The sequence below is a fragment of the Falco rusticolus genome, chromosome 8 (genome assembly GCF_015220075.1).
Source record: "Falco rusticolus isolate bFalRus1 chromosome 8, bFalRus1.pri, whole genome shotgun sequence".
Classification (NCBI taxonomy): domain Eukaryota; kingdom Metazoa; phylum Chordata; class Aves; order Falconiformes; family Falconidae; genus Falco; species Falco rusticolus.
In genome coordinates, this window is record NC_051194.1 from 35,412,145 (window position 1) to 35,434,185 (window position 22,041).

Genomic DNA, 22,041 nt, shown 5'->3' on the forward strand with positions numbered 1-22,041 from the left:
AGTATCTGAATGCTGTCCATGCTATACCAATGAATTACGGGTACCATGAGCTGCAAAGCAGTGAATTTGCTGGAATAAGTTGTAGGGAGAATGAATTTTTCAAAATAAATACCAAAACTTTTATACATAAAGGAATTGTGAGGAATTAGGACATAATTGTCACTGACAGAGTTCCACAGAGAGGGAAATAAACTGTGTGTTTTCTGAAGCCTGGCTGGGAGCAGCCTTGTTTTGATAACAGTTCTGTGTAGTAACTGGAGTTAAACATTCAGAGGTCAAAGGGAAAGCAGTTAGCACAAATGACCATTTTGACTGATTATTTTTTTTTTGTGGTGTAAACCAAGTTCCAGGGCTTACATCAGATGACCCATATATCTTTCATGAAAACATTTTATTCCCTCTTTGGCTTTCCATTTAATATTAACTCTGTCTCCACTACAGTTTCTTTTTTACCAGTAGGCAGAATCTGTTTTGAACTCCATCCAAACTGAATCACTCCCGTCAGGAGATGTGCGGTGCCAGGTTGTGGTACTGTTCCTATCCCATGCAAGTGGTTGAAAGGTGCATGCTGCGGAGTTTTTGAGTGATAGATCCTAGTTTGACAGGGACATGGCCGATGTTTTTGTCCCTGTTATTTTGTTGCCTCATTGGAACTACAAATAAGCAAATCAGGCTGACCAAAGATTAGGAGTTTATCAGTGCACAAAGGTGTCCCCAAAACCTGCTCATTCCTAAGATACTTGCTGAACGGGTGGCAGTGCTTCTGGTTCTATCATTGCCTTCCTCTATAGTACAGCTCATGCCACTTCTTCCTCTGTCCCTGCTACCCCATCTGAATACAGCTGTAGATGTTTTTTGCTACCTCTTGGACTCTCATGGTCTCAAATCCTAGATTAATTTTCTATAACGATCAGTTAGCCTTATTTTTGCATGGGAATGAACTGTTAATGCAAGACGTGCTTGGCTGTGTAAATTTGGGGCAATTAACTGTATTGCCCTATAGCTGGTGAAATCTATCCCCAAAGCGAGGCACTGAGCAGCCAAGTACTTCATACAAGAGATACACACATGTGGTATATACACGGGTACGTAGTACAGCCCGTGTGGCACTTCAGAACATGGTTTAATGGTGGACTCGGTAGTGCTGAGTTAATGGTTAGACTCAACGATCTTTAGGGTCTTTTTCAACCTAAATGGTCCTATGATTCTATGAGAGAAAACCAGTGTTGTGAACCTGAACCTGATGTTTTTATGATAATGCAACAGTATTGATTATGCGGGGAGATGCGTACGTATCTCTGAAGACTGTCAAGTGAACAATATTAATGTCTATCAGTGGGAACATCAGAAAGTCTCTTGAGTTAAAGTGTGGAAGACCTCAGTTTCACAACTGTGATTTACAAAAGCCACTTCTGTTGTCCAGCAGCCTTCAAAGGAAGGTCACTGTTGTCATTTTGGTTTGCTTATGTGCAAAGAGATGGGTTAAGATCTATGCATGCATCCAGTGCTTAATTTGGTACTTCATACGGTTTCTTCTCCCCTCTACCCATGCCCTAAGCCACTTGCTGGATTCAAGGGTCGTTTCCTGTTTGCAGAACTCCTGTTGACACGAGTAGGAGTGTTGTGCAAACATTTGGGGCTTCAATATGGCCTCTCTTGTACTTTTTTTTTTTTTTTTTTTCTTTTCCTGCCAGCCAGCTGAATAAGCACCATTATCCTGGTGCTGTAGCGATAGGGTCTGTACTCACGTGGGCAACTGGAAAAGCTAGGATTCCCAAAAGGGAACCTGCCTGAAACACGGTGCCCTTCTGACACATCTGCTGTTGTAAGTCTTCTATTTCTAGATCCAGATCCAGAAATATAGCATTTTTTTGTCTCTGCTGGCAGCAACTGCTTAGAGGGAGATAGATCTGCTTTGCAGTTTTCTGCAGGGCGGTCCTGCAGAGATACTGGTTGAGCCAGAAAATCCAAACTGATCTCCTTCTCGGTGCCTGCTCTGTCATACCCTGTACATTTTTCAGTAAAAGGGAGGATAGCAAGATGAACAAGAAAAACCGGCTATGAGGTATACATATGCTCCGTTAATCCTAATGATCCTGTCCTGCCTCTGCACCGGCTGTAGGTTTATTGTGAAGAGTTGACCCTATACGATGAACTTTTGTGGTGTCTTAGCCATTTATGTGTAAGCTATTGAGACATCATTCTCTTTTGTCTGCTGTCAGGCTTGGAGGGAGGTGTTATTTCAGAAACCAATTCTACTGAACTGGCTAATTCCTTACGCTGAGGGTGGAGGGGTGCTGAAGCATGAATTCTCTTTCCCAGCACTGGTCCTTGCACACACTGTAATACCCATTGCTGTTTTCATGTGCATGTCTGAAGGGGTATTTGTGCCCTGGGCAGCCACGTTCAAGGCCTTATGGAACAAATCTTTTATTTCTGGTTCACCAAAACACCTTACAGGCCTGACTGCTCCCTGAAGGTGGCAAGAGTTTGCTCAGGTTGCCTCCTCTGCAGAATAGTGCCTAGACCTGTTGTGCCAGCAGCTCTTCACACAACCATTGCTTCAGCAGAAGGTACAAGCAAAGGCAGTGCTGTTAGAGCCATATAGCCTGGGGAGACAACTGCCCTGAATTTCTTGCTGACTCTCTGAAAGGTGACCAGAAAACTGTAGCACCCCGGGAGACAGAAAGGATCGATGCCCTTAACTGAGAGCTTTTAGCTGCCAAAAGATAAACCTTCCCCTTGGATTTCTGCTGTGCTTTAGTGCCTACTCGATTACTGGGGCAAATGCATTATGTTACCAAAAAATGAGTTTTCCCTGATCAAACATATGCTTTATTAGCCACTTAAATGCCAGCATGACTCTCTCATTGCTACAACATATTAAACACCTTGGAAATGTTTCCTTAAACTCTAGGTCAGTCTTATGAAATCCGTCTACTTGAGAATAGGAAATTGGGAGAGTTTCAAGATTTAAACACAAAATATGTAAAGGTAAGGAGAAATAGATTTCTTTTCTTCCTGCTACTACATACAGCCTCTAATGAAGGGCCTGACCTTGCTCACACTGAGACAATGGAAAATACTTTGCCATTGTTTTTAATGGGAGCAGGGCTGATGGAGTCATTGAGTGCTAGTTTCATGGGACTATCTGGCTTGGCTTTACAGGGCTTCAGGGGAACCTTTATTCTGGTTGTGATCATGACCCCAGAGTTTCACTGTGAATATTGGATTCGGGGGAATCCCAAAGTTCAGAGGTGAACACGGTCAAAACTGCTGAGAGGCAGACTTGTCTCCCTTCTTAACCCCAGCAACGTGCCTGGGTTGTTACATGTCAAATGGAGGATCCTGGTGTTTATATCATTCTGCCATGCAGATTCTACATAGCTCCAGTTCACTTTGGTAATGGGCATGATTATGAACATCTAGAACTTGATCGTTTAGTTTGGGGGATTTTTTTGTGGTTTCCCCCACTCCCAAAACAGTTCAAATTCAAAAACTTTGGTCCAGACTTTGGTTCTGGATCCAACCTTCAAGCCTTCCTCTCCCCAATTCTTGGCTGTTCTGCCTCAGGATTTCTTTTGAGAAGTGGGGACTAGTTGCAAAATTTGGATTCAAGTTTAGGCAGTTCTCAATTTGTCTTTTGGCCCATTTCAGGAAGCATGTGGTTTGGGGTTCCAATTTTGCAGGCATTTCCACTGTGGCTTACTTGCTTCTTGGAGCTAGGGTTTGATTTGGGGTGTTTCTCAGGTTCATTGGCAAAAATTGCTCACTCATTTGAAATGGAAGTCCCAGCAGGAGCATGGACTTGAGAAACTGGGATGTAAGTTGTCATTAACTCACACAAGTGTAGCAATCTGAATATGCAAAAGGATATATTAGTTAGGAGTACTTTGGACTTGTCTGCCCTTATTCCAGCCTTTTTTCTCCAGTTATTGAGGTGGCTGCACCATTGCAGACCAGAGATGAAAATACTCCTGTTACAGAAGCTTTCCTATTCTATACTTGTTTAACCACACGGGGGAAAATCCAATGACTGGCTGTTAATGGCTGGAATCAAGTTTAATTCCCATTGACAAGGTGTCTGGGCATGCCAGCTCCCCCGGTGCAGGGACAGGTGAGCTGGCTTTCGCATTTGTTAATCAGACTGGGATATACTGGGGTTGGCCATGGTACAGACACATTAAATATTACCCCCATGTGAGCTGTTTTGGGGTATGGAGGCAGTACAGCAATGTTTACATGGCACAACACCTGAGATTAGGTGGACGTTGCTATAGTGCTTCCAGACCAAATCCCAGAAAGCTGTACAGGGCTGCGTTATGCAGTGTAGTTATGTAGTGTAGAAATGCCCTGTGAAGGGGAAAGTGTGTTGCTCTCTTACTCGGGGGTCCCTTAGGAATTCATTAAACATGGTGATGGGTCTCTTAGGTAGACCCTCTACTCTCCTCCTGAACTGGGGTGAGAAACATAACAGATCAGCTTTTGCTTCTACTCTGGAAAACCAAAGTCATCTCGAGAGAAGGGCCTCTGGATCACGTTGTTCATCTTGCTATCTTTTCTTAACAGAGCATAATTCGTGTAGTTTTCCATGATCGACGCCTGCAGTACACAGAGCATCAGCAGCTTGAGGGCTGGAGGTGGAGTCGTCCTGGGGACCGCATCCTTGATATAGGTGAGACTATTTCATTATGATTCCTGTGCGGTGTTTGGAAATGAGATGCTGAATGATGTATGGATTGTTTGCATCTATGTTTAGGGTTTTTTTTGTATCTTACTCTCTTAGGAATCCTGTATGTCTTTGGGTGGGAAGGTGATCTAGCACTGTAGGTCCCAAATAGATATATTGTTGGTGGATTAGCTTTTCACGTACATCTTGTGATTGTATGGAAATGCTTTCTCTTCTTCAATTTAATATTTTTAAAATTTTAGGGGTTTTCTTCTACAGATATTCCGCTGTCAGTTGGTATCTTGGATCCCAGGGCCAGCCCAACCCAGTTGAACACTGTTGAATTTCTGTGGGATCCATCAAAGAGAGCCTCAGCATTCATTCAGGTAAGAGAGAAGTGATATTTTTGTGACAAACACAATGGCGAGATCTCTTATAAAGATGTGGAGAGTTAAGGAAGCCAAGACATGAAGAAGAGAGAAAGATGCTAATGATAATACACAAACTCACATGACAATCATGTATAATTAATTTGTAGGGTAATTGCTAAACCAGCTTGCTAGCAACTTGCTAGCTTTGGAGTACTACCTGCTATAGCTAGGATTTTCTTTTGGAAAAGAAAATAATTCACGTTGCTTTCTAAGCATGGGTTTTGTCTGGAGGAAATGGTTCACAACCTGTTAGTTTTGCTTGTTTTTCTTTCATGAGCGTTTCTCATCCCAGACACCAACTATCTGTTTTTAATCTGTATGTGGGATTTGCTTAAGTTCAAGGATGCTTTTCCTGATGCCCTGTTTCTTTCTGGGCTGCTTGTTCTTCTAGTTGTTTTGTCCTGAGGAACAGAAATGAAAACGTATGAACTCTTCTCCTGCCTCTCTGTTTCTTGGAAGGAGCCAAAACCTCATGTTCAAACAAAATCTGAAATTCAGATTTGCACAGCTTCCAGAGATAAGCACAGCTTTTGTTTTGCCAGGTACATTGCATCAGCACAGAATTTACTCCACGGAAGCATGGAGGAGAGAAAGGGGTGCCCTTCCGGGTGCAAATCGACACCTTTAAGCAGAACGAAAATGGTGAATACACAGAACACTTGCATTCTGCAAGCTGCCAGATCAAAGTGTTCAAGGTATGAGGTAGTTTTGGCTTTGTCATCAACTAGATTAAGACTCAGAAATATGCAGTTTGTAAATTTTGTAGGAGTGATGTAATAGCAGAGTAAAAGAACAGACTTTTAACCAAGTATGCTCAAGATCTTGAACAGGACTATTGCACACAAAGCGACCTAAACACTGAGCTACACAGCAATTCTAGTTAAAATGAGATGACCCAAGTGCTGCACCAAGACTTACACTAGTCCATTGTGCCTTGAACACTCTACAAATACTGAGCTATTTAGGGTATCCACTGTATTCTGGTGCTCCTAGGCAATGGAGACATGATGGCATCTCCAGTTTCTTTCAGTCCTTCATGAACGAGAGTACATCTTGAAGATCTCAAATACCCTCTTTTTTATTGTAGCAGCGTTCCTCTCCATGCTACCTGGAGGAGAGAAAGATTCAGAGAGAAAGCATCTCTGTAGCTCCTAGTCTGGGCTTCGCAGAACTGTAGCCACTCAACAACAAGGTTTTCATAGGCCTGCTATCTCAAAGGATCTGCTGCTCCAGTTTTGCTCCTGTGAGCAGTGTCTTTCCTGTTCCTGGAGAAATGGTACAAGTACCGGTTGAGGTGCATGGGCCTTATGGTCTGAAATAGTTGGTATCAAATCTCAGGGCTGTGGTCAGCATATTTTGGAATTGCAACAGGCGTTAATGAGGGATGTTTTAGAAACAGTAGAGATGCTTGTCTAATTTTTTTGTCTAGAGAATGCAGATCTGATCTTGTTCCTTATGTAGAGTCCCCATAAATCTTATGGAGACTTGTGAGCAGATTAGGAAAAAAAAAATATCTCTTGGCCTCTGTCTCCAAACTTGTAATACTTGGCATAAGGGAAAGCTTGTGCTTGTGCTTATAGCCTAAAGGAGCAGACAGAAAACAGAAGACTGACAGGGAAAAAATGGAGAAGAAGACCACCCAAGAGAAGGAGAAGTATCAGCCTTCCTATGAGACAACTATTCTCACAGAGGTAAAGCGTTTTAGACACATTGTACTACTTCAGCATGTTGGGATATAGATTTGAGATAAAATGCGGTCTTACTGAGCACTGTAGATTCTCTTGTAGAGACACATATGCCCAGATTTGATTGGAATTGGGAGCAGAGTGAAATTACAAAGTGTTTCTCACTGCTGAAGTCTATAAAAAATGTCCATGTTTCTTATGTTTCAGGCTATAAACCATCCCTTAACAGCCTAGCTTTGAAAGAAACATTTTCTCTTTCTGCTCTGCTCTTGGGTACTTCTCATGGCACTGAGATGCCAGTTGTATGAGGTATTTTCTTCAGAACTGTCTGTCAAAAGCTCATGCTGGAGATGGGACACTTGAACAGATGAATAAGATTTCTGATTAAATTATTAATCTGTTTTTCTGTGAATGTGCCTCTGAAGCTACTATCACATGCAAGATCTGAGAAGATTCTGGCTTGTACTCTAGGAATATTTTCAATGTCTTATATTCTGGTGCATCTGGTTAGAGATGTATGTGTTTCTACCCCTCCCTGACGTTACCAAGATGTATACATAAGCTTATCCTAGGCTGCAGAATTGCTGAGCAACAGGACATAAGACAGTGGTCTAGAAGTGCTGTTCTGTATCCCTGTGGGAATGTCTTGTCACTTGATTTAGTTCTTGTTTTCTTGAAATGGCTTGCTGGACTTCTAAAAATGAGGGGGTTTTCTTAATTTAAATGAACTTCTTGCTTGCGAGATCCAGTCCCTCCCACTTGGTTTTCCTCACGTTGTCAGGAGTGACCATCATGTTTTCTAATTCAGTGTGGTGGTTTTTAACAAGGCTTTTGTGTACACAGACCTAATTCTACTGAGTTGGCAGATCCTGAACTCTCCCTGTGAGCTCTGGTGCACTTTGACATATTGCATGGGGAAATGTGGGTTGCCAAAGAGTTAAATATTTGCTAGGGCTTGTGGAGATGATAACACTCTAAAGCTACACTTGTCTTTTTATCATTGCAAACAAGGATACTAGAGACTGTATTCTTGAGCCCTCGATGGCAGGGGGTTCCACAGGGCTAGATTTCTTCTACTGATTACAGTGGCTTAAATTCAGAACAGTCACCAATTCTAGCTGGGTTACTCTGGTTTTACAGTACTGTGGTGGAATACAGAGTTTGACCTATATTTGTGAAGGCTTTTAGTAGCTTTGTGTCTGTCTATCTTAAATTTTCTCCATGTAATACCCATTTATAACTCGAGCTCTTTGACTAATAGCCAGGGGTTTTAGCAGGCTGGTTCAGATTCTGCTCTTTCACTGGTATAAACCTGAAGCAATGCCACTGGAGCGTATTTGTCACTCTTGCCTGGATTTAATTAGGGATTTATAATTGAGACCAGGGGTATTTCTGTATCATTGCTGCCTTCAGTCTGAGTTGACTTACTGGCGTTGCTCTGACTTACAGCTGTGCACACTTTGGCCCAGTGTTATTTGGGGACAGGCTTTGTGAAATGGGAGAAATGTGGAATGCACAACTGGAATCAATCTGGCCCCCTGACAGCCCGCTTGGAGAGCAGTGTAGAAAATCCATGGCTCGTCTCCTCCTCCCAGCAGGGGTGATGAGCTGAAGTTAGTGGTGTGGCAACAGCATGACTGTGGTATGAGGGGAGAATCAAATCCTTTATTTCCATCCTTATGAAAGTATTCCCGATGCCTTTCTTCCAACAGTGCTCTCCCTGGCCAGATGTGCCTTATCAAATGAACAATGCTCCATCTCCAAGCTACAACAGTTCTCCCAACAGCTTCAACCTTGGAGATGGGTATGTAACAAATAAATGCTTTATCTTTCCTGTTGATATGGTAGCCTTTGTGTGCATGTGTTTGGTGTGTCCATGTGTTTCATACCCTGGAAGAAGAGGTCGAGGACCACCCTTCCTAGAAAGGGGAAAGTATTTCCCACAAAGCCTTTTAAGACCTTCCATCCAGGAATTCCCTGTGACACAGAGTACTGTTTGTATGTCTGCTGCTTACGTGGTGGCTAGGAGGTGACACCAGGTCAATTCTTGCCATGAATTTCCTCTCTTCTTCTTTTATGGAGGTCAGAGAACATGGCATGCCCTGTAGCAGCAATTCCCAGTATCTTCTAACAAAAGTGTGAGAGGCTTTTAGCCTTCACTACCTCTTCAGAGTTGGTATTCCTTCCTTCCTTTCTGTCTTGAGGTAGTTTGGGGTGCTGGATTCCCGGTTGAAGGGGATGTAAAGAAATCCTGTTGGGCAAAACGGCCTGGGTTTTGAGAATCTGTTTGAGAACAAAGGGCTAACAGGAGGCATGTTTAATTCATTAATATAACCATCATAAAGGAACAGTTTTAGTGGTCCTGAAACACCCAAGATGATAGCTGATGACAGAAGCACACAGCAGGGTCCCTCGGTGCTTCTGAGTCCTCCCTGCAACATACTTTCCCCATGGAATTGGTGCAGGCCTTTCTTTTCCTCCTCGAAGACTCTAGGCAGCCTTGTTGCCTTCCCATACAGCTTATTAATTAATCAATGTTGTATTGCAAATTTTCAATGAGTGACCTCAGCCTGTGAATAATGACGAACACTGAAATGACAAAAATTGGTGTTAGTAGAGAGATCTGTCAAGCGTTTTCCTCCAGTGGTAGATTATTAACTCTTAGGGAAAATCCTTGACGTGTTGAAGTCCCCTCTATATTTTAGGAGGATTTAGTAGAAATGTGGTTTTGTGTAATATAGTTAAATTGCAATTTGCCATGTTTAAGATAACACCAGAGTTGAATTACAAGGTCCTTATTCAATTTTTGTGAAGAATCATTATTAGACAGTGGATTTAGTTGGGGGATTTCTGGATCATAGAAACTTTGAGTTCAGTCACCCTGTAGGTTACAACTTCTTTGCTTTGGTGTCATATAAGTGGGTCACCCGTATGGAAAAGCTTGAATGAGGTCACTAAACTGAGATTTTCTCGCAGTGTTGAGTAGGACCTCAACTCTCCAACAAAAGGCTCAAGTAGAGTGTTTTTTTTCTTCTTTTCTTTTCTTGGTCCAGATTTTGGACGCCTTTTTTACAATCTGATAGAGAAAAAAGCCAGCCCAGTTGGTATGTAACTTGTGACAGTTGAGTCAAATGGAGGAGGGGGAAGAGGATGAACACTGCAATGTAAAATTTAAAATAATGTTTTTTTTCTCTTCCAACTTTATATAATCTTTTTTAGCAACAGTTCTCCAACCCACCAAGTGGAGCTCCTGCCTCCCAGCAATGATGTAAGTACTTGAGATCATGTTAATGTGGTGCTTTTCTTTTTTAGGACACTGGTGAACAGTTCATTTCAAGACCTTCTTATTCTTTTTGCAATGTAGCATCTCCTTCCTTCTGCTTCTATTCAAGATGCCCAGCAGTGGCTTCATCGTAATAGGTTCTCTCCATTCTGTAGACTCTTCTCAAGTTTTTCGGGTGAGTTTAAATAGTCCAATTATTTTGTCTTTATTCTCTTTTGTAAGTGCAGCTTATGCTTCTTACCAATAGCATCTGCTGCTAGCCACTGTTGATGGGATCACTGGTCTGATCCAGTGTGGCTGTTCTTTTGTTCTTACGTTAGTTAGCATTTGCCAAAACAGTCTGTAGAAATATAGAATAATTAAAGATGGAACAGAATAAATTAAGATGGAGAGGACTTGACTTCAAGCAGGGGATTGCATTTAATGAAGCAAGCCCAGAGCCTTGTGCAGTTGCATTTGAGTATCTCCAAAGCTGCAACTTCCACAATCTCTCCAAGTGACCTCTTCAAAAATTTGATTACTCACAGTGAAAAAGCTTTTGCCTTATACCTAATCAGTGTTTCCCATCTTCCATCTCCTGCATGTTGCCTTTCATCCTGTCCCTGTGCATCTTTGAGAAGCATCTGACTCCACCTGCAGCTCTGTCTTCACGGTGCCTTCCCATTAGGTAGTTGTACACAGCAGTAAGGTGGTGGAAAGGGGAATTTTTAAAGATGCTGAAACCTTGAGGAGCCTCTCTGAGTTGCAACATGATTAAATAACCTGGTAACATGGCTGTTAAAGCAAATTGGGCCATTTAAGGGCCAATGTTAAATATCTGACTTGTCTCCGAGTTAGCTAGAATACCTTCCAGTGCAGCACTACTCTTTTGGCAGCTTCTAGCTTTCTGTTTCACAAGATTGATTTGCAGTGTACACCTCTATGAATTTGCAACTTCACTGGGCAAATCTGTCTGAGCTTTATTGATTCTCTCCCTCTGCCCTTTCCTGCTGCCCATACCCACAGTTTGGAAGCTAAGATTTGCTTAACTTCTGAAAAAAAATCAATTTGAAATATGTAGGTGCTGACTTACTGAAGATGTCCAAAGAAGATTTTGTTCAAATCTGTGGGCCTGCTGATGGAATTCGGCTCTTTAATGCAATCAAAGGAAGGTTTGTACTTCTTCCTTCCTATTTTTTTTTTTTTTGTTATGGCAGCATCCCTTGGTAATTTTAGTGTTAACTAGAAGTTAATCCTGGAGCTGTAGCATTTAGACTTCCTTTTTAACACTTAAGAGGTCATCTCAGAGGCTGGAGATCAAATCCAAGCACAGCTCAGAAATGTTGCTGAGAGGAAGCATCATAATGTGGATCTCCAGTGGTGTATTTGCTACCAGCTGATAGCTTCCATCCACTTTGCATGAGACACAGCCTGCGATACTCTGTGCTGCATCTGCATCACCGGTAGCAAAAGCAACCAACCAACCCCTGGAGCTTCAAATGGCTCTTAAACCTATTTTTATTGCAATAACATCATAAATTCTACAGCTAGGCAGGATTCAATTCAGTAAAGGCAGGAATGATGAGCTGCTTGGCAAGTGCTGTAAACTGTTTATTCTCGTCTGATCCTGAAGTGACTAAGGTGCTCTGCACTGTACTGTCACCTCCCAGGGAGCTCTTACTAGACCTCCTAAGACATCTAGTCACCAATAGCTGGTTATTTATGCACAGCCTGCATGGTTCCATCTCTCATGGTTTGGTAGCAGACTGGAACAATTTTAGATCTGCTAAATAACTCATTACTGTTTTTTAATAATCTGTAGAAATGTAAGGCCCAAGATGACAATTTATGTCTGTCAAGAACCAGAGCAAAACAGGTCCCATCTCCACCAAAAACGAGAAACTATAGATGGCAGTCTTTGTGGTAAGTTTTTATGTATGGTTTTTGTTAAACACTTAGCTGGTGAGAATGCTTTCTGCCTGAACTCCTGCGTAGGACAGCTTGGCGCCCAGAGTGTTTGATGGGGTCCTGTTTATCCCACTTCTGCCACTTGGGTTAGTTTCAGGGCTACAGATTCCAACTGATACCTTCTGCCCGGGGAACAGACCCAAGCTATAAGCTGTCTACAGAATGCCACAGCAAAATCTCTGATCAGTTCTTAATAGGGACCATGGCATTAAGAACTACCTTCCTTTCTGTAATTTACTTTAAATTATGGCTTGTTTGAAAATATTCTGGGAAAGGGAAGGTCTATATGTCTTAAAGTGAGGTTCTAATTCTTGGAAGTTTAAAGCCTTTGGGGACTCACTGTTCTTAACTATCCCTCATGACGTGAGGTACGATTGAAGGAGAATAGAAATCGCCCTTGGTTCTTGAACACAGTATTAACCAGGCACAGCTTTTCTACCTGGTTGTTTCTACCATTTGGATTTGATTTAAAAAATAATGCTGTCATCTACAGTTATTTGATACGTTGTAGTCTTTAGTTTGTGCCCATGGGATCAGTGGGATAGCATCTAATAAAATAGTACTTTTGTGTAACATAGTATTATATGTTTTACTGTTTAATTGCATCTGATTTAAAATGTCAAAATCAATAAAAGTAGATTATCCAAAAGTATTAACAACTTTGAAAGGATTTTTTTTTTGTGCCCCATGACACGTGTTGCCATTAGTCCCTGTGTTTTCCTCTGGGCAAAAGTGTTGTGGGCTTTATTTGCGTGCTCCATCCAAATACCCAAATACTGGGTATTTTTCTACAAATTATCAAGCTGGACATTTGGGGGCTGCTTTGAAGGTACTATACTTGTTTATCTACTGTCAGGATTTGAACCTTCATCTTAAACCCATTTGGTTGTTGATACTGAGCATCTTGGTGTTATCTGTAGTTGCTATTCTGTAGTTACTCTAATTCTGTAATTACTTTCAACTTGTTGCAGTATATCATGCAATCTTCTTGGAAGAATTGACCACGCTGGAATTAATTGAGAAGATTGCAAACTTGTACAGCATTTCTCCACAGCAGATAAACCGAATCTATCGGCAGGGACCCACCGGGATCCATGTATTAGTGAGCAATGAGGTAAGGGGTTAATGCAAACACTGTCAGAGCTGTAACAGTTGTTTGACTTCTCGAAGTTAGAATGACCTTTTATGTTTTGGAATGACTTGTCAAGGCAAGGAAGCTTTACAAGGTTACTAACCCCAACAAGTTAAAGCAAATACTTAAAGCAAATCATTCATGCATACCATTGATTCTGGTGTGGTTTTGAGATCTTCACTCTGTAAAAGAGGTTTTTGTTTGTTTGTTTTTTAAACAAACCCAAACACAACAAAACTCACTTCCTTTTCATGTTGGCTAATTAAAGAAATTTTGAAGTGAGGTTCTAATGTGAGAACCTTTAAAATAGGAAAATTTCTTAAAGAAGGAAAGTTTGAAAATCTGTAGGGCAATTAGTCTTACATCTTGGCCAGTGATTACAGCCACTGGGTCAGAGTTAGTGCTGCGTAAGTGCACACTATAATTTAATGGACCTCTAGCTGTTTGTGTCCCATTATATGATGGCTTAATTTAGTTCTTTGCATTAACTTGGCAGGTTAATAGTGAGTTACCCTTCTTCTTCTTCTCCCCCTGCCCCCACCCAATTACTTACTCATTCATGCACCGGAATCACTTAAGGAGCTTCATTTATAAGAAACATTGTTAAAACAAATGAAGCAGAGCATAGGTCTCAACTGGAGCCTAAATTGAAGGCTGTAATGCTTATTCCTAAAGTTTCCTTGCTATTTCAGCCTGATTAAATCTGAAACCTTGATGCTTTATGGATGTAAAGTGCTTGGAGGCAACTCTTGATAGGGGAATTGCCTGAACCAGCTTGGGTATAAGGATTTAAGTCAATTATTAACAATGTTATTGCTCTTTTAATAATTCTTTTCTTGTTCTAGTACTATAGTGGCAAGAGTGAGGCACTCTGTGAATGTACTTCATGCATCATTAGGCACAGACACACAGACTAGCCAGTGAAGTTTGATTTGCAGGAGCAGGGAGTGGATGTTAAACCCAAAAGAGAATAGGGAGATTAGTCTAAGTTGAAAAGGATATTTGGTGTAAGAATTTACAGCTGGAAAGTGCTCTACTTGAATGATACTCTATAGCTTGGAGAAGGCTTTTGCTTAAAGCCTGACTTTCTGAATTGATCAGGGAGATTCTGGTCACCTTACCTCTGAAGTTAGGTGTCCAGCATCTGCTTCAACTGTATGAGACACCTGAAGGTAATTCACTTCCTCTGTCCTGCACAGCTACTCTAAATTGGGAGGAAGCGTTGACTAGGGGTGAAGCTTAAATGAGCATTTCAGATTGGATAAATCAGCTGAATCTCTTAACTCGCCCCTTTAGTTAGGGGCCTCACTAGAAGCTGCTTGTGTTTTGAAAATCTAGTTGTTTCTCATGAATAACTCAAATTGCTTTAGATACTGATCTTGCTTCCCATGATCTGCCTTGCCTCTCATGGCAGTTTCATTAAGATTCCTGTGCCTCAACAAAATACAAACAGGTAAATGATTCCTGCAAGCATGTATACTAATGTCTGGTCAAAATAACCAGGTGGACGCTGCTGCTATGGCTTTTCAGTAACAATAGTCCTTCATTCAGCAAGGGGTCTGTTTCTCAGGGCTGACCACCTCCAGATAATATTTCAGATGCTAACGTTCATTCAGCTGAGCTTCGTCATTCAGCTGGATGTGCGTTACCATCATTAGATTTTAGGAGAGGGACTGTCTTCATCCAGTCTAAACTAGTATAGCTTCACTGAAGGCAATTAGGAGCATGGTCTTTAATAGACTAATTGGAGCAATGTAAGAACTTGCAGGATCAAGAGCTGCAAAGAGGATGGTAAAGTGCTGAACAAGCTAGATCAGTTCCAGGTAAGCACTTTAGCAGGAGCTTCTCTTAAGCACATTAGCAGCTGCAAGGACCTTAATTAATCAGTCATGCACTTTAATAATCTTATGGGCAGGATTACTCAGGACTGTGTAGGACTAGACACCAAATCTTGTTTGATACCTCTCCTGTAAAGTCTATACCAGCACTAAAAGAAACTTGAGTTTAATTGGTAAAATATTTTGTGTTGTCTTTTTTCCTTCTGCCCTTCAGATGGTGCAAAACTTCCAAGATGAATCTTGTTTTGTTATCAGCACATTAAAAGGTATGTATTGCTGCTACTATTACATGTGGCTCTAAAGATAATTTCTCTTTTCAGTTGCACTAAACATTATCACAAACCCTGTCCTGTTCCTCTGAAAAGATAAGTAATCTTATCTTTTAAATAGCTTAAGTCAAGGTGTTGCATCAGCTTCCACTGTGATACTGATTGATCTATGCTTTCCTCTCAGTTACACTGTTACAAAACTTTGATAAATCCATTGATACCGCTGACATAAATGAGCAGAAAACCTTTGGGTAAAATGATAGAAGATGATAGTTTGTATGTTGTATTTTCTTATGTAAATGCTTTGACCTAGATGTTCAACATCAATTTACTTAAGTGGGTTGTGGAACAAGAGTGCAAACTACCTAAGAAGAAAATTTGGAATTCTGTGTCTTGTGCTGTTTTCTAAGAGCAATGAAAAAATGCTTTGCATTTCTTTATTACAGCTGAAAGCAATGATGGCTACCACATCATTTTAAAATGACCGTGCTACACAGAAAGACTTTAACAGCCTATAATTTAGTGCCTCACTGAGATTGCTACAACCTAGACTGGAAACATGAAGAACCTTCAGGATAAAATGCTCCTATGAACTAAGAATTACCAAACAGCTTAAGGACAAAACTTGCTTTTACAGATACACATTTTTGGTGGTGTGTGGTTTTGTTTGTGGTGGGTTTTTTTTGTTTTGTTTTTTTTTTTGCTTTGTTTGTTGTTTTGTTTTTTTTTAAGGTGGAGCTGAGAACATCCTCAAAGCTTGTACGTGTTTCTTCCTCCCTCCCTTCCTCTTCAGTCTTAAAAATTGTCAAGGTTTCTGCTTATTACTTAGAAACATCTGCCTTGTGCTAAAGGGAAATGAAAGATAAACAAAACCCAATTCTCTACACCCCTCGTGGTTGGACGAATTGATTTATTTACTGTTCTGAGTGCTCTCTTGCTTTCAACACACACACTGTTGCTGATGGACATAGGCTCCCTGGGGCTTCTCTTCCACCCTCTGAGGTGGCAGGCTTGGCGCTACATCCAAAGCCAAACTGGGCAATGCAGAGGCTGGATTTGGTGCCCAGTCCTCACCCAGAGTGTCAACTCTGGAAGCCCACTTTTAGCTGTTCTCCACCTGTAGATGTGCTCAGAGTCCAGAGACCTTGGTCCCTCCTGACAGAGCTTCTGTAATAGTCATCCAACAGAACAAGTGTGCGGGGTTCCAGGGAGGGCAGACAACCTGAGGCAAGCAGCTCAGTACCATATTACATCTCTAGCTTTACAGCAGTCTCCCTGAATGGAGTATATGAAGCTTTTCCGAGGAAACGTTTTGAACACTGAAAGTTATAGTGCTCATGAAAATTCATGTTGTGGATTTATTCTGCTTTACAAAGTGTTAATTAACTGCTATCTTGACTGTAACTGGGAATTAGATTTTATAATCGTAATGATTTTTTTTTTCCTCCTGTTACTAAAGTAAAACTGAGTTTTGATTGAGTCTAGGTAACAGATCGTCTTAGTTGCTGCTTCTTATATTCTTGCTATTTCATTCTTGATTCCTGTTTCCAATATCTGCAACTATGGTCAGCTCCACCCTCCCTTGGTTTTTTGGGATGCTGAAAAAGTGACTTCCACTCGTGTCAAAGGCAAACTGGATCACACCCTTCTTGCATGGATGGAGTAATTTCACTTTTGGCAGCTAATTAATAAGGCTGTTTCCCAAACTGAACGTCCATATAGCATCAAATTCTGATACTTGAACATTTAATTTAATCCTGAATTGAGATGGAAGGCTGAAATACCAAAAATTTTCCTGGAATGGAAATTTTTCAAAAAATGAGAAATTGTCAGTTGGAAAACACTGAATAAAATGTTTTAGCCTTTTGAAATGGAAACATTTAATTAAATCCATTTGGCCCTTAAAGCAGCATCACTTTGAGCTACTGTTGCAGACCTCAGAAATTACCATTCAAGTGCCATGTGCGCTGTGTCTCCCTTAGGGCTGAGCTCTTTGGCTGGGTTACAGATCCCATGATGCTCTTACTGTGGGTTAGTCAAAGAGGGAGTGCGTCATGAAGGCTGGAGGGGTGCCCAGGAACCCAGTCTTCTGGGAAAGAGGGGGACATGGAGCCCGTGAGTTACAGCTCCCAGCTGACACTGGAGGAATTCGGACAGACACGGACTGATATTTTTCTGACAAACCCAACGTGTTTCAAGTTTTCCCAACAGAAATAAACAGCAGAATATTGAGAAAAAGCAACCTTTTTTTTTCATTAAAAACACTGAGTTTTGCACAAAAAAATCCCAGCCATCCCCACCAATTTTTACTTTTTTTACACCAAAAATAATACTAGAATAGAAAAATTGTGTTACAATGGGAAAACCTTCAGCCAACTTGGTTAATTAAATAACAGTGCCTACTTAGGCACGATCTTGCTCAACTGGCTGTCCTGGATGCTCCATGAATTGCAGTGTTTCTCCAAAAAGGACTCCCAGGCTTTGGGACACGCAGATTCCTCCCCCTGAAGTGAAGGAGCTTTAGGCTTCTTGGTTGAGGACCAGATTGTGTAGGTGAGGAGGTTGTAAGTGGTCTCCCGACAGAGAGAGGAGGACAGACAGAGAGGCTGGGGGAGCTTTGGGGGAAGAAATGCCTTTGTGGAGGGTAGGAAATTCTGTCTTTTTGAGAGGAAGGTGATGCCAAGTCAAGCTCTCCCTTGCTTTGGTGCCTGTGTCACCTCCCTGGCTTTGCAGCCTGCTCTGCGCTGCTGTGCATGTGGAGGTGGGGGGGAACAGCTGGGGCTGAGGCATCCAGCTTGTGGCCACACAGTTACAGCTGCCTTCCAAAACCAGGAATAAATTCCAGCTGGTTTTGTGAGTAGGTGGGACCGATGTGCCCCTATGTACCAGGAGCTGTTTGGTTTATGCTGTGGAAAGTGAATTGGCTGTGCTTTTGCATCCTGTTTTTTAGCACTGGCCCAATACATGGCATGTCTGTTGGCACGCAGCTGGGAGAGGTGAATCTGACCTGATGAGAAGGGTTTAAAAAAGATCTTGGAGCTGCCAGGAGTGTGGCATGTACTGTACAGTATATATACTGTACTATACTTCCACGTGTGATAGCCTTGTAATTCAGGGGATGCAGCAATACTGAAACGGCAGCGTGAAGAAAGGGAGAGGTAGCTTTGCTCCCAGAGCTAGGGACTGAGAATGGTTTGCTTATTTAAAAAAATATAACTTGTTCTTGATTATTTAAAAAACAAATCTTGCCTGTACAGAATTATACACAAGTCACCACAGTGTTTTGGTAGCACTTGCTTGATTAATTTTGAACAAAAATAATGCTCTTTTAGGGCTGCCTTATATTTAGATTTTTAAAAATGAAGTAGTTTCATACTGATACAAGGGTGAATCTGACAATACATCTGTTCTCCTTTCTGTGCTGTAAGAAGGCATGCCAGAGTAAACGATCCCCTAGATTAGAAGTACTGTCCTGCTGGGTGGGCTCTATGTTTAATCAGTGTTAGCCTCTTTGTAAAGCTGCAGAGCTTTAATGAGTAAGGCTTGCGCTTGCTCAACAGAGTAGTTCTAGTCCTTGTTGAACCTATAGTGCCAGCAGAAACTTGGAGGATTGTGGTCAGGTAACATACATGCCCTTGAAGACGCAGTACAGCTAGTTGTGTGTTCAGGAGGATGCTGAGTTACTGCAACTTGGAATCATAGAATATCTTGAGTTGGAAGGGACCCATAAAGTTCATTGAATCCAACACCCTGCTCCTCACAGGACTACCTGAAACTTAGCCATGTGACTAAGAGTATTGTCCAGATGCTTCTTGAACTCTGACAAGCTTGGTGCGATGACCACTTCCCTGGGGAGCGTGTTCCAGAACCGACCACCCTCTTGGTGAAGAACCTTCTCCTAATGTCCAATTTGAACTTGCTGTGATGCAGCTTCATGCCATTCCCCTGTGTCCTATTGCTGGTGACCAGAGAGAGATCAGCACCTCCCCCTCCAGTGCCCCTCTTGAGGAAGGTGTAGACTGCAACGTACCTCTGGGTGTTAGGAAAACACGATTCACCCTTTGCCCTTGTTGCATGATGCTGCGTAACCAGCCGGTTGTTGTACGTGGGCAAACTGGCCATGAACCATGGTGGCTGAGCGGCTAGTGCAAGTGATCAGAGCAATGTTGGTGTGAGATTGGACTGCGGGTGAACCTTCCCCTCTACCTCCTGAAAACATAAAAGCAAACCCTTGCCCTGTTGGAAGTTGGTGAGTTTGTCCATGCAGGAACCAAGCAAAGCCTTCAGGATTTGTGTTAGTGGCTTGTGTGAGGAGAGAGACTAGTCTCAGCTGTGTCAGTGGCAGCAATCTTACACTCTCCCCATGGTTACAGAGGGTCTGCCATCCCTGGAGAGACAAATATGCCCTGGTTGAAGATGTGACAGCCTCCAGAAGGAAGCTTTTGCCTCCTGAATGCTGGAGGAAGCACAAATGAATAGTTGGGGCTGGGTGTCTAGATTCTAGATAGGCTAAAGGCAAGGGAGATGAAAAGCTCCCTCTCATCTAGATGTTCAAAAGGGTTCTGCATTTACGTGTGTATCCTAAGTGCCTCTTACATTTATTCTTGCCTTTTGTTGTTGTTGTTGCTCCTGTTTCTTTTTTTAAAAGAAACAAATGAAACCTTCTGCTCAAAGTGGTTTAAATGACTTGTTTCTGCTCTATATGTGAACTTTGTACAGCAGGCCTTTATAAGGTCTGGGGTTTAGGATTATAGTGAATAGTATGGTATCCCAAACTGTCCACCTCTTAGGTTGTATGTATGACAACAGCCACTGAGAGTAGAAGTGGGCTTGTTGCAGGTGAAAAGGCAGAACCAACATGACTCCAGCCAGTACTGCAAACTATAAACCTGGGTTCTCATCTGATCCGTACTGGCTGTTTGAAATTATTTCATAAATTGCAGCATTTTCTCTGACAACTGAGTACATTGATACAGGTCAGTTAGTATGACTCTGGTGATGGTCTGAGAACTCATAGAAATGTCCATGCAGGGCAGGGCAGGGACATATAGTCCAGTGATAGAAATTTGTGCCGTCTGCCCAAGGTGACTGGGCTGGTGTTATTAAAATTAAAGCTCCTGTTCTTTCAGCTGGCCCTGCTTGGTTAATTGGCTAAAATAGAAATAATAATTAAATCTGGAAAATATTGGAGTTCTCATTGTCTTGGTGTGAAATTTAATGGGACGAAGTTTCAAGACTTGGAGGTGGTAAAAGGATTCTTGCAGCTGAGAAGTCCGGAATGGCACTGTCCTTATACTGTAACATATACATATTTATGCGTATATATATACACATACGTACTGTACTGTATCAACACATATATGTGCCGAGTACTTGTGTTCTTTGGCTTTAACTGGTACTCTGCTTTGTTTAATTGCAGTTCAATGTAAAAGACTCTGGTTGATCAAGCTTCAAAACCCAGCTGTTCCTTAGGTAGAAATGTAAAAATCCATAATAGAGACTCTAGGTGATTTGGACATGGTACACTTGGAGTGATGTAAATTTGACGAATTTCTGCAATATAAATCCCAGGCCTTGGTGAAGATGAGCATATTCTTGCACTAACACTGCAGTTCTATATTGCAGCTTCTGAAAATTAAAGAGAAATAGATTGCCCAAGGCTTTGTAAAACTCATAAGAGCTACTCCCTAAGCAGAACAACCGTATGATGACTTTCCTTGCTCAATGTTGTAGTGCTTAAACATCGGCTGTAATTCTAACAATCATCTGGTGGATGACTGGGACAGGGCTTCTTTTTTTTTTTTTGGTCTGTTTCTGGTTTTGGTTTTTACTGTCCTCAAAGAAATGCTTGTAGTGAGATTGTAGCTTCTCTTTCTCCTCCAGTTATGAAATGGTTTAACTTTATGCTACTAATAGAAATACTGTCTTAAGATTGTTATCTGTTTGACAGCACAGGGTACTCAAAGTGGGGAGTGTTTCGCTTTGATCATCACAGCTGTGGGTGAATACCAGAAGGCAGACCGGAGAGGTATATTTAACATCCTTGCCTCTCTTTAACAAATGGGTTAAGCTGGTGCCTAATTTTTTGTGCATTTCTGATTTGTACCTTCCCCCCCCCCCCCCCATTCCCTCAAAATTCTTCCATTCTTCCGCTCCCTGAGGGGATGCATTGGTGAGCAGCTGGTGTGTCCAACTTTAAGTAGCCTGCTGTTGTCCCATTTTGCTTGGGGTGAGTGTTTATCTTTCAAAGGGCTAGGGGAGTTACCTCTCTTCACTGACAATGCAGCCGTTCAACAGGTGATGCTGACCACAAAGTCGGCATGATGGGCGAGGGTGCGTGGAGGTGGGTCGGTTGGAGGCTGAGGCGTACCAGTTGTGAGTTAAATACTGCCACACTGTCTTCTCATTTGTTGGTTTTTGGTTTTATTTGTACATGAATAATAATAATAAAGCATATTTTGCACTGGCTCTTGTACTGTTGTGCAGAAGACATCTGTATCTAGAATCTGTGCTCCAGTCAAAATGCAAATAAACCTGTTTGTAAGAAGCGTGGGTTTTGTCTCTGCTTTGCTTGGCGGGGATGGTGCAGGAGAGCCTTGGCATCGGCTTCTGCTCAGCATGCAGCTGTAATGTGCTGGGCACCCTCTCAAAAGCAGTGGAAGCGGAGTTTGCAAAGTGCTGGTGAGAGCGCGTCAGCTGTAGCCAAATGTCCTGCAGCATTTTCTTCGTGTTGGGACTGGCTTCATTTCTCTACAGCACAATGCAGTGACCAGTTCGTATGTAATCC

The 22,041-nt window shown here is 41.9% G+C and overlaps 1 protein-coding gene across 2 annotated transcripts in view; it reads left to right on the forward strand.

The window, feature by feature from the left end:
* Positions 1-21,801, forward strand: part of TFCP2L1 (transcription factor CP2 like 1) — a 37,437-nt gene extending 15,636 nt beyond the window's left edge. Inside the window, exons 3-16 of one of the 2 annotated variants that reach the window (XM_037396966.1) lie at positions 2,918-2,994; positions 4,570-4,675; positions 4,949-5,055; positions 5,643-5,795; positions 6,681-6,791; positions 8,498-8,589; positions 9,839-9,889; positions 10,005-10,053; positions 10,150-10,243; positions 11,129-11,219; positions 11,870-11,970; positions 12,987-13,129; positions 15,200-15,251; positions 15,701-21,801. In XM_037396966.1, the coding sequence (XP_037252863.1) occupies positions 2,918-2,994; positions 4,570-4,675; positions 4,949-5,055; positions 5,643-5,795; positions 6,681-6,791; positions 8,498-8,589; positions 9,839-9,889; positions 10,005-10,053; positions 10,150-10,243; positions 11,129-11,219; positions 11,870-11,970; positions 12,987-13,129; positions 15,200-15,251; positions 15,701-15,738 (1,265 nt within the window). In that variant the 3' untranslated portion in view covers positions 15,739-21,801. The remainder of the gene's footprint in view (positions 1-2,917; positions 2,995-4,569; positions 4,676-4,948; positions 5,056-5,642; positions 5,796-6,680; positions 6,792-8,497; positions 8,590-9,838; positions 9,890-10,004; positions 10,054-10,149; positions 10,244-11,128; positions 11,220-11,869; positions 11,971-12,986; positions 13,130-15,199; positions 15,252-15,700) is intronic. The other variant, XM_037396967.1, reaches the window with a different exon arrangement.
* The last annotated feature ends 240 nt before the right edge of the window (positions 21,802-22,041 follow it).